This window comes from Hemicordylus capensis, chromosome 3, assembly GCF_027244095.1.
Source record: "Hemicordylus capensis ecotype Gifberg chromosome 3, rHemCap1.1.pri, whole genome shotgun sequence".
In the NCBI taxonomy this organism is placed as follows: Eukaryota; Metazoa; Chordata; class Lepidosauria; order Squamata; family Cordylidae; genus Hemicordylus; species Hemicordylus capensis.
Window position 1 is genome coordinate 311,386,480 of NC_069659.1, and position 12,120 is coordinate 311,398,599.

At 43.2% G+C, this 12,120-nt stretch overlaps 1 protein-coding gene across 4 annotated transcripts in view; it reads right to left on the reverse strand.

The window, feature by feature from the left end:
* The window catches only part of COL4A4 (collagen type IV alpha 4 chain), a 99,624-nt gene that overhangs the window by 19,261 nt on the left and 68,243 nt on the right, over positions 1-12,120 (reverse strand). For all 4 annotated transcript variants that reach the window (XM_053306702.1, XM_053306701.1, XM_053306704.1 and 1 more), the window contains exons 31-38: positions 11,580-11,723; positions 10,260-10,367; positions 9,054-9,235; positions 7,261-7,324; positions 5,560-5,634; positions 4,139-4,246; positions 3,311-3,418; positions 271-342 (exon numbers count right to left, since the gene is read on the reverse strand). In XM_053306702.1, the coding sequence (XP_053162677.1) occupies positions 271-342; positions 3,311-3,418; positions 4,139-4,246; positions 5,560-5,634; positions 7,261-7,324; positions 9,054-9,235; positions 10,260-10,367; positions 11,580-11,723 (861 nt within the window). The remainder of the gene's footprint in view (positions 1-270; positions 343-3,310; positions 3,419-4,138; positions 4,247-5,559; positions 5,635-7,260; positions 7,325-9,053; positions 9,236-10,259; positions 10,368-11,579; positions 11,724-12,120) is intronic.

Consider the following 12,120-nt stretch of genomic DNA (forward strand, 5'->3'; position numbering starts at 1 on the left):
TTTTCCTGTTCTGGCAAAGTTCTCGCTACATTAAAATTAGTTAATGACAGCTGAAGTCAACAAGGATTAAATTGGGACTTTCTTTAATTTAATCCTTGGCATTTTCAGGTAGGACTTGGAAAAAGACCTGTCAAACTCTGGAGGGCTGCTATCAGTCATTGCAGACAATACTGAGCTAGATGGACTAAGGGTCAGTATAAGGCAACTTCATATATAGCATTCTCATAATCTCATTTTTTTACATTTAACATAGCAATGTTAATTCCTTACCTGGAGCTCCTGGTAAACCTTTTTGACCCTGTAGTCCATTCAGGCCATTTAAACCTGGCAACCCCAAAAGGCCTTTGAAATGTTGTGCAAAAGAAAAAGGGATGAAAAACAGAAAATGGTTATTTTACAAAGTATCAAATGGCATAGGTGGTTCAGTGTAAATAAATGCAAATTGATGCAAATTGATGCACATTGGGGCAAAAAACCCCACTCTAATGGGGGTCTGAGCTGGGAATGACTCACCAAGAAAGGTATCTTGGGCTAGACAGCTCAATGAAAATGTTGACTCAAAAATTTTTGAGTCAAAAAAGCAAATGCCATACTAGGGGTCATTACGAAGGGGATTGAAAACAAAATTGCTAATATTGTAACACCATTGTACAAATCTGTGGTGCAGTTGCATCTGAAATACTGTGTAGAGTCCTGAGGAATGCATCTCACAAAGGATATTGTAGAATTAGAAAACGTACAGAAAAGTGAAACCAGAATGTTCAAGGGGCTAGAGTATCATCCTTACAAGGAAAGGCTACAATATTTGGGTCTTTTGGTTTAGAAAAAAGGCAACTAAGGCAATATGATAGAGATTTGTAAATTATGCAGGGTGTGAAGAGAGTAGACAGAGGAATGTTTCTCTCTCTCTCTCTCTCTCTCTCTCTCTCTCACACACACACACACACACACACACACACACACACACACACACAACACTAGAACAAGAAATCATCCCATGAAACTGATTTGCAGGAAATTTAGGACAGAGAGAATTAAGTACTTCATGAAACCCATACCGGCCACATTCACACATAACGTGAAACTGGAGGTTGGAAAAGCCGTGGTTTCCATTTTAAACTGTAAATAGCATTGCAGATGTTCATCCAACCGCACTTCAGCAACCTCTGGTTACAAGAGAGGGGCGCCCTCTGCTTGCTGCTCAGCCGCTGAGGCTGATCCCAGCAAGCTCCAAGGTCAGACTATGGGCAAAGCATCAGCAGAGCAGCTGTGATTGGCCAAGATCTTGAAGGGGTGTGCCCAGCGTGATCATGCATTTTCAGAGCTGTCTGCCCATCTTCAGCACGGAAAGGGCATTTAAATCCCTTTAAATGCCATGCTGTGGCTGCACTTCCTCTGACAGTGATGGCACCGCTGCCCTCCTAAGAGCCTTGCACCAAAATAGTCCCACACAAACATGATTTTGGGGCGGGCACTATTTCCCTGTTACTCAGAAAAGGGAAGGGAAAATGATGAGTTCCTAGGAGGGGGTATGTATATGAGAGAGGGCAAAGGATCCTGGGGGGTCTGTGCCGCTGTGACCTAGGATACTCTTGTGAAAGATCATCCCGGCAAAGTACTGCATGTGGATGGAACCACACTCCAGTTCCCCTGGCAGCTTGCTGCTGGTGGGCTACTCCTCTCATGAGAGGGCCAGTCTACTACTGGGGAGGACCATGGAGTTGTCAACCCTAGAACTCCCACTGGACTGCATGATCATGAGCTGAGCTAACCCAACAAAGGGGGCACTGGTTGTGTGGGGTCCCTACTCTCTCTGGTAAAAGATAGAACTTTTGCAATGCAACCCCTTCAGAAGCCTTGCATGTACCCAAAGGAGATTTTGATGTTCCATGTGTCAGAGCCTGGCTGCGTGCATGGATGGGGGAAACACTGAGTGTGGGGACAGATCTGTACTCCCACTCAAAATTCCTGGGTTTGGTAAAGCATTGTGCTGTATACAGATCTGCCGGTACAGGGAATCGCAGGAGAGGGGAGTTCCAATTTCCAGCAACCCCAGGAGAGCAAGGCCACCATTCCGGGGCTCAAGCAAGGGTGCACATGTCCACATAGGCTGATGGGCTTTGACAGCTACTTAGCAGCAGTCACCAAGACAGGGAAAGGAATTGCCAGGGCACCCATCCCTGTGCCTTTCCTCCATAGAGCAACCTGGCTCGATAAAGAGCACCAATGGCCTGACACTCTCGTGAGAGAACTGTCCATGGGAGACGGGATTGTTTTGTTGTCACACATTATTAGCAATTGTGGCAGAAACCTCTGTTCTTGCAGACAGTTCTTTTCATGAGCTGTGAGGGAGTGGGGCTCCCTTCCCCAACCTTTTTTTTTGGGGGGGGGATAGAAATTGGCTGCTCAAGAATCCCTGGTTGGGGCTGCCTTTTAAACCTGGCCACAGGTACCACTCCTCGGCCATGTATTCCAATCCAGGCACGTGAGGGGTTGCCCTACTTAAGTTGCCACCTGGAGTGTTTATGCTTGTAGACATAAATAGTTGTTGCTTCCTTCCTTACATTTTGCCAAAATACTGCCATACACTCTAACAAAAGACAGTCAACAGATTTGAGTTGTCAGAAATATTATGGAAAAAACCATTTCTGGAAACTCAAGTCTGTTGACTTTTTTGTTTAGAGTATATGGCAGTAATTTGGCAAAAATGTTAGGTAAGAGATATTTCTTCATGGAGGTGCCAACGCCAACATAGCTAAACATTCAGGATTTTGGGTCATTCTTTGGAATCCAATTGGCTGTTTAAATCTCTCTTGATCCTTGGTTTATTCAGTTTTGATTGATTGATCAAGGGAGACTAGGAAGACAGGGGCTCAAAGGCTTGCCTGGAAACCAAGGAAACTTTTTTTTACTTTGCTTTCTAGGCAATTTCTAACACTTTTGCCAACAATTCATAATCACAACACTTGTAGGTCTAAACTGGGAGCAGTCACAGTTCTATACTGCCAAACAAAAACTGATTTGGCTGAACTACAAGTGAACGGTTGCTGCTATGTTCTGCATAATTATGCTGTAACTAGCATTATTTAAGTGTATGTGACCGTTTCCTCCAAGAGTGATTCACATGACTATGGTTCACTGGGCCTTCCACTGATTAATAGAAGCAGCAACTCCCTTACCTGTGAAAATGGTTTAAGTGTGCAATTTAATAAGCAAAAACTAGGATTTTAATTATTTTCTAAGGAACAAAACAAGTCCACACTATTACACCATTACATGTCATACAAGATCAATTGTTCACAATATTTACCTTTTCTGCCTGGCAAACCTGGTAATCCTGGCAAACCTGGGGGTCCTGAAACACCAGGATTACCTGGTTCACCTGGAGTGCCTGCTAATCCTTCAGCTCCCTGAGCACCTGCAGGTTGAAGAAACATTTCTCAAAATTAAACTGCATTTATCTCTCCAAATCTGTTAAATTAATCCTAATCCACTCTCCTCATCTGTTAATCATCATCACAAACATTTCATTTAGGACTACTAAGGGTATGTCAAGTGCTAGCACTATATTAACAATGCATTCAGACCAGATTAGCTTTTGGTCTGCCATGGCAAACATCATTTTCTGAGTACTTGCTTGCAGTAACACATCAAAGGCCAACCCAGGTGGGATCCTAAACATGCCATCATTGTGCACATTCCTGTCTTGATATTGGCTAATCCACATGGACTAACTTTTCCTTGTGGTTGCCATGTAAGTGGTATGTCAAGAAGCTGTATATGGCCTTCATCTCTCTTCAGGTATTATTACAGGCACCTCCCGAGTTATAAACACCTGACTTTACAAACACCTGTACTTACAAAGTTCCATAACATATTATATTAAGGAAGTCCCCAGCTTATAAACACCAACCAGCACATACAAAGAGGCCGTCCCTCCTGGGAGTTATATATGTTCCAAGTTATAAACATCTGACTTACAAATGAACTTTTGGAACACAACCTGTTCATAAATTGCGAACTTCATGTATTCCAGTATTGATATGCCCTCTTTCACTGTCTTGTCCATCATCATTGCCCTTAGTAGCTGATTACTTTTAATATTAAGCTCATTTCTCTTTCTTCGCTTTCATCTCACCTGGGAAGCCAGGTGTTCCTTGGTCTCCGGGCAAGCCTTTTGGCCCCTGTCTTCCTAGTCTCCCTTGATCACCTGTTGCACCTTGGTCTCCTGGCAAGCCATCAAGTCCTTAAAGAGACACACAGCCCGTCCAACCCCCCAAAGCAGACAATTTATTAGTATAAAAGACTTTCAGTAGAAGATATTATGAAATGGCAAGTTTCAGACATATTTTCATTATTTGTTTGTTGTAATTTTAAACTATGTACACCACCTAGAGATATATATATGTTAGGCAGTCTACAAATGTGAAAAAATAAATAAACAAACCAGTAGTTTTTCAGAAATACATCAATATATTATTTTGTGTTGCCTCCTTCCACGAGAAGTGGGGAGCATCAGGTCACCTTACAGGGCTCATTTTTCTCAGGAGACTGCATAGGAAACCAACAGCGTTTTACAGTATCTATCTATTTATAAACATACACGTTGAACAGATATGATCAGGCAGACACACAGCCAGGCAATGACAGTCCCAAAGTGACAACAGAGTATCTGAAGACCTAAAACTTGTTCAGAAATTTAGATCTTATATCTTGCCAGATTAAATGCTTAGCAGACTGCTTCTTTTATTCCTCATTTAGGTATATGGATATTACATATTCTAGCAATGTTTAGTAGTCATCAGGGTCAATCAACCAAAACCATCAAATGCTAAGCTATACCTGAAAGAGTAATAGCCCCTCCTTAGCTCCTTCCCCCACCCCATCTCCACAGAAAGCTTATGCTGGAATTGTCCTAGGTCACCTGCATATTAGAAGATTGTGTTGTGTCAGATGGGGCATTGATGGCTGCAAGCCCAGGACTATCAGAGGGCTCATGGTCAAGCCCTGCCCAGTGAGAGAGGGCTATTCTGAATTACAATACAGCATGACTTTAAGAACATTCTTGATGTATCCCTCTAAATAGTATATAAATGTAAATAAATATCCAACTTGTGCAAGGGGGTGGTTGCTCATGTTCCATAACCCATACTTTCCCTCACCTTTCAGGAAATTTAAGGGTACAGAAAATTTAGACCTGCCGTATACTTCATCTCCCTACAGAAAACATTCACCTCAGGAACTTAGTTACTAGGGCTGTGAAGTTGTGTTGGAATGACAGTACTGTTGGTTCTGACATATTGGAAAACATTGAATTCATGTGGACACCCTTTAGGTGTATCAGAAATGTCAGAATAAAATCTCTATTGTGTCAGATTTCTGCAAATATGTCTGCAGCATAAATCAGTCCTAAATGCATTAACAACAAATAGCAGATCCCTACAAGTGAAATATGACCCCCCCAAAAAAATCCAAAGATGAAAATGTATGGTGAGGTAAAGGATAGGCAAGCTATTTAACCAACATGTATTTACTACCAAATAATCAAAGTATCATTACCTGGCAATCCTAGGTCTCCTGCAGGACCTTTTTTACCAGGCTGGCCAAGGAGAATAGCTGGGTCACCTCTACTACCTGTAAAAGTTAAAGGTGAGCAAGAACTGCCATCTTCCCCCACCAACAAGCAAGGAAGTAGAACATGTTTTGCATCTATGTTCTTTGAAGAAAAATATTATCAATTTTCAGAAGGCAAGAAGTAACCTGTTGGCCCCCTCGAACATATTTTATAATTTAGATTCCTTTTTCATGTTAGTAATGTTGCATTTTGCTGTAGTACACATAGCTGTAATGAAGAGCCAACTAAGAAGTCATCTGCTAGTATGGAACAACAACATATCAGTCTTTTGAGTACCGCGCAGACATAAGTAGGTTCTTGGAAGCAAGTTCCTCTGTGTTCAATGGGAACTTAGAATTGCAGCATGAAACTACATGCTTTTTTCCCAAATCACAATTTTTAAATTCTCCATCTTCCCACCTATCCAGCAACAATGAGAAAGGGCTAGTCTAGAACCTCTTTTCCTAGCACGCTATTTTTCTACATGGAGGGGAGTTGTTTTTAAGAAAAGGGGATCATTAAAAGAACATCCCCCACACCGGCCGTAAATTGAACTGATTCAGTCCATGAAGGACTTGTCTTATCTCTTTGCTGAAAGTATTCTTCAGCTATCCCACAACTGCATTAAAGTGAAATATTATGGGTTGATTTGATGTTATTTTACTTTTATGCTCCTGTGGAAACATGGTGTAACTCTTCATTTATCTTTAATCTAAGGACAATCTCTTTATTGTTCAGCAACCATAATAAGGTTCTTATTTGTTTTGTTTGATTTGAAGCAAAATCTGTTTTACTATCACAATTGTTTTCAATGATAACTTCATAATATTAGTTTCATTATGTTCCTTCAAGTCCTCATATGGACTTCCTGGACATCTTGGACTTCCCAGAATACACGACAACCTCTGTGCGCCCTGATTTTATTTAAAGAAAATAGATCTCAATTATGCTATACAAAACAGGCTGTCAGGGAATCCCTGAGGCAGATCCGATCACCGTGGGGAAACACGGCAAGCTCCAGGGCAGGGCTTCCCCCACTCGAGTCTTGCAGCGATGTCCTGATTGGGCGACACCAAATCGCTCATATGGAGGCATTGTCTCTGGCCTAAGCAGGGAGGTATGGTCTCACCATCAAAAGATGATGAGGCCTCTCAGGATCAGGAGCTCTCATGAGATCTCATGATGGTATGTCGCAAGACATGCCCCAGCTGTCAGGAGCTATATAAGGGAGGACTGGCCAGTGATGAGAGGCCAGTTCTCGAGGAGAGCTTGGAATGGAAGGAGCCCTGGGACTCTGATTGAGCAGTGGGGGTAGCTAGGCTAGGGCAGGACTGGTGAATGTAACAAGCCCTGCCCAAAAGCTTGTAAAGCTCCCCCGGCAAGAAACTCCAAGGCCACCTCAACCCCTTAGCTCAGTGGAAAGTGGATGGCCATACTGAGAGCCTGACACAGGCGTAATCTATAACAGCACAGTGAACAAACCCCAGCATGACCAGTCAAAACCTTACATACAGAGAGACAGCAGCATACTCTTTGATTAACAATACATTATTTCTGTAAGTATATTTATTTTTCCAAATGCATGCCCACAAATCCAGACAAGTATTTTTGTACATTCACTAGCTATATTGCTATTACAGCCTTACCTTTAGATCCCTTTGCACCATCTGAACCTGGATTACCCGGAAAACCTGACAATCCCTGAGCACCCTGATTTGATTTAAAGAAAATGAATCTCAATTATGCCATACAAAACAGGTGTATCCTGTAACAGCACTTGCCTCTCCCAACAGAGTGAACAAATTGAAGCTAAACAAGAGCATATTTTATTATTAATCTATTAGCAAAACCTGATTGTTGATAATACAGGAAACCAAAAGGCCTCAGAAGAGAAGGCTATGTGTGTAAACAACACAAACCATGGTTTTCATTATATGAAACTCCTTTACACTGGTTAACAACACAATATGTACAAGTACAAACAGGAAAAATATACACCCAGCAACTTCTTAGTTCCTACAATGCACTAAGTGGATGGATAAGAGTTACCACAGCACAAAGCTATAGTAACAGCCCCTCCTCTGCTCCTTGTCCCCCATTTCCACAGAAACTTTATGCAGGAATTGTCTCAGGCATCTGCACATAGAGGCTGGTGTCAGGCATTGACTAAGTGAGGAACTGGCTGAGGGACCAGGGCTATCAGAGGGCTCACAGTCAAGCCATACCCAGTGCCCAACCCATCGAAGTGTAAAAGAAATGGTGGTCACCAGCACAGCTCCGTGGAACCATTTTAAGTCACTGCTGCTGCCAAAGTAAGCCTCCCACAAACCCTTGTGGGGGCTTGCCTTGGTAGGGAAGGACAGCAGCCACAAGTGTTCCTTGGCAGTTGTGCTGGTTGCCTTTTCCAAAAAAAACCAAACCCCAAACACCTGATAATGCAGTGCCCTTTCTCCATCGTTGTAGGATTGTGAAACAGCAATGAGGTGCATTGAATCCTCTCTAATAAAAGCCTTGGTGTCCGTCCGTGGACGGAAACCAAGGCTTGCGTTCGTGCTTCCCTGGGCTGTTCTGGACATGCGCGAAGCGCATGCCCAGAACAAGGCAAGGGAGACATGACCAGTAGCACCCGGCGGCCATCTTGGGCAGCCAGAAGCAACCGCCCCGAAGAAGCCAGGTATGTGGTGGAGGGGAGCACTGGCCGAGGCGGCGGCAGAGCCGCCGCTTCGGCCATTAGCTGCGGCACGGCCGAGACGAGGCCGAAGCACCCAGAAGCGGCTGCCCAGAAGAAGCCGGGAAGAGGCGGCGAGGGAAACGGCGGGGCCAGAAGCAGCCGTCCCAAAGACAGGAAAGAGGCGGCGGGGGAAACGGCGGGGCCAGAAGCGCCCGCCGCGAACACAGGAAAGAGGCGGCGGGGGAAGCCGGCCGAGGTGGTGGCGGAGCCGCCGCCTAGGCCTGGCGTCACCGCTAAAGCCAGGCGGGGGGAAAACTTGGGGGCCTTTGCCCGGCCGGGGAGACCGGCCGCGGCATGGGGAGACCGGCCGCGGCTGAGGGCGGCGGGAGGGGGAATGGTGGCGGGGGCCTGGAGCACTTACTAGCGCCCGTTATTTAACGGGCCTGAAAACACTAGTTCTTAATAAAAATGATGGCAGTCTTTGAGGAGCACTCCAGGCCGCTGGTGTCAATTGAAGTATTTCTCCTGGGGTCAAATAGAAGCCGTGGGGAGATAAGCAATCTGGATCAAGAGTTGACAAGGACAAATGTTTGAAGACCCCCTCCCTCACACTGTGGTCCTGATCCACATTGCTCCAAGCTGCTATTTACTGAACAAAATATAAGTCTGATAGCCTAATAATAAGCTTAACACAATGTGCAGTTAACACAATGATCAGAAAACAAGTATAAAGACAAATACATTAGCTCTCAAATCATCTCAGCATACCTGATCACCCTGCAGTCCTTGAAAACCAATTATTCCCACCAGTCCTGGAGGCCCAGGGAAGCCTTGTAACCCTTGAAAACCAGCCTGCCCAGTATCACCACGTTCACCTTGCTGAATTCCTGGAAGTCCACTTCTGCCAGGCAATCCTGGGATTCCTCTATATCCAGGGCTGCCTTTGTCACCTGAAGTTATTTCAAGAGTTTGCTATCAATTATTATGTTTTGTGGGTACAAGTTTGAAACAACTGATTGTGATGATGATGATGATGGATGATGATGATGAAAAATTGTGATATGTAAATGGGAAAACACCTCCAATAAAATGTTCTGCAGGCATGACTTGAGGCCTATATATCATATTCCACTCATCTTCCAAGGAGCCCAGAGCAGTGAACACGGTTATTCCCTCCACCCAAAACCCTATGAGATAGGTTAGGTTGAGAGATAAGTGACTGGCCAAGAGTAACCCAGGGAGTTTCATGACTAGACAGGGATTTGAACCAAGGTCCCCCCAGGCCCAACATTCTAACCACTACACTATGCTGGCTCTCTTTTTTTGTTCAAGGGCACTCATACCAAGTTCACATGAATATGGTGTGAAGTCTTAGCTAACCAAGAGTAGTTCATCTTAATCATTTAATTGTTGACTGGCTTTAATTGTTTTTATTTTGTCGTAAACTGCCTTGAGCCATTTGTGGGAGGGCAGTATATAAATCGTAGGAATGAATAAGTCAATTTTTACTCCGGGCACCCACAAAGCCCTGTGGTTTTCTTTGGTAGAATACAGGAAGGATTTAGCATTGTCTACTCCCGCGCAGTATGAGATGATGCCTTTCAGCATCTTCCTTTATTGTTGCTGCCCGATATAGGTGTTTCCCATACTAGTCGGGATTCGAACCAGCAACCTTCTGCTTGTTAGTCAAGCATTTCCCCACTGCGCCACTTAAAGCGGAATCTGCAAATTGTCTCCAATTCAACGCAAATAGATTTGACATTGAATTGAATTGCATGCCCCTAAAAAGTACCCCTATCAGGGTTCTCTGTACATTTGGTTTGGATCAGACTGTAATCACAGTTTTTAGACACATGCATGCATGCATGCACACCATGATTTCATAACCCTTCTTCCCTTTGGAAAGTAGACAAACAGCAGCATAGCATTAAAATAACAGCAGTATGATCCTTATAAAATAGGTTGTTTGCTTACCCTGTGTTCCCAGTAAACCCTCCTCACCAGGAAGGCCTGGTTCCCCATTTTGTCCTTTCTCTACTAATACAAAAATACGGCCATCTTCTCCTTGAGGTCCTGGTTCACCTTAGGAGTAAATAGTATGCAAATAACATCATCATTTCAGCACATGCATTTGCACACTCACAGATCCAGATCGTGATCTTTTTATGTTCGGGACAGGTAGCATAATTTCTAGTATTTGTTTAGAACTTAAAGGGCAGGACATGCATTCATTCAGAGGATGAAACCTGATTGGTTTACTTGAACATAGAGGGTCTTTCAAGAAGAGAGGAAGGTAGGTAGGTAGGTAGGTATATGTCTCCACACCAATGTCTGTTTTTGAAAGAGCAGAAGAGGAAGATAAAGAAAGTGAAGGATGTAATTAGGATTCAAAAGCTTCATGCCTCACATATGGCTATGCAAAGTAGAAGAAATCAGCTTCTATAGAGGCATACTGGGAGGAAAGAAGGCACACTTTCAACAGTCATATGCAGCACAGAATATGGAAGTATATATTTTTTTTCTTTTTTTCTTTTTAACGATGGTTTTTATAAATGTATTGTAATGGTGTCTGGTGATTTTAAACAGAAAATACTTTTTTAAGAAAATAAGAATATGGAAGCAGGCAAAGATGAGAAATTCAAAAAAGCAGCGGCATTTCACTTTATATGAAGGCCAATTCAACTCCAGTCTCATAACCACCATGTTAAGTGGCCATCTGAATTAGTTCCAATATTCAGATTATGACTAGAGGCATTCTGCAAATGTAGATGCTTATGTTGTATTAGTAGAACAGATTTTCTAGAAGAGGTTTTAAAGGATATGGGAACAAGGAATTCAGGTTTCAACACAATTATTATTGCATACTGAAAAATTATTTGCATATAGCAAGAATCTTTGATTAGGAGAACACTGAAGGACATAGGAACATAGGAAGCTGCCATATACTGAGTCAGACCATTGGTCTATCTAGCTCAGTATTGTCTTCACAGACTGGCAGCGGCTTCTCCAAGGTTGCAGGCAGGAATCTCTCTCAGCCCTATCTTGGAAAAGCCAGAGAGGGAACTTGAAACCTTCTGCTCTTCCCAGGGCGGCTTCATCCCCTGAGGGGAATATCTTGCAGTGCTCACACATCAAGTCTCCCATTCATATGCAACCAGAGCAGACCCTGCTTAGCTAGGGGGACAAGTCATGCTTGCTACCACAAGACCAGCTCTCCTCTCCAATTCATTCCAATTCATTCATTCCAGTTAAAGAGAGACAGTTACTCTTAGGTACAGGAATAACTTTACATACCTTTGGAGCCTTTAAATCCGCGTTCTCCTGGAGGACCACGTAGGCCTGTTTGTCCTTGTTCACCTTTTCCACCAGGAGCTCCCATCTCTCCTTTATTTCCTGGTAGTCCTGGGAAACCTTGCATACCCTGGGACCCTTTGTTTCCTTCATAAACATATTTAAATTACCATACAATTAATGCTGTACTAAATTTATAATGTGTCACAAAAGGGAACTTAGAAGCTATCTTAAACGAGCTTTTAAAAGCTCCATGTTTCTCAGCATTTTTAACTACTTCTGTGAGTGCAGGGGAAAGTTTGAAAAGTGATTTTTCCAATGCTGCTAAAGGGAAGAGGAGCTTCTATAAGAGAGGAATAAACTAACTGGTTTATCATCAGGAGATATATGAACCAGGATTTTTAAAAAAAAAAAAAATGGTCAGGAGGTCATGGATAAAGGCAAATAGAACAGCAAATCATAGGCACTAAGAAAAGTTATATGAGAGGCTGGACATATTTGGACAGTAGTATGAAATGAAGTGTATTTTGGAGATGGAGAGGAA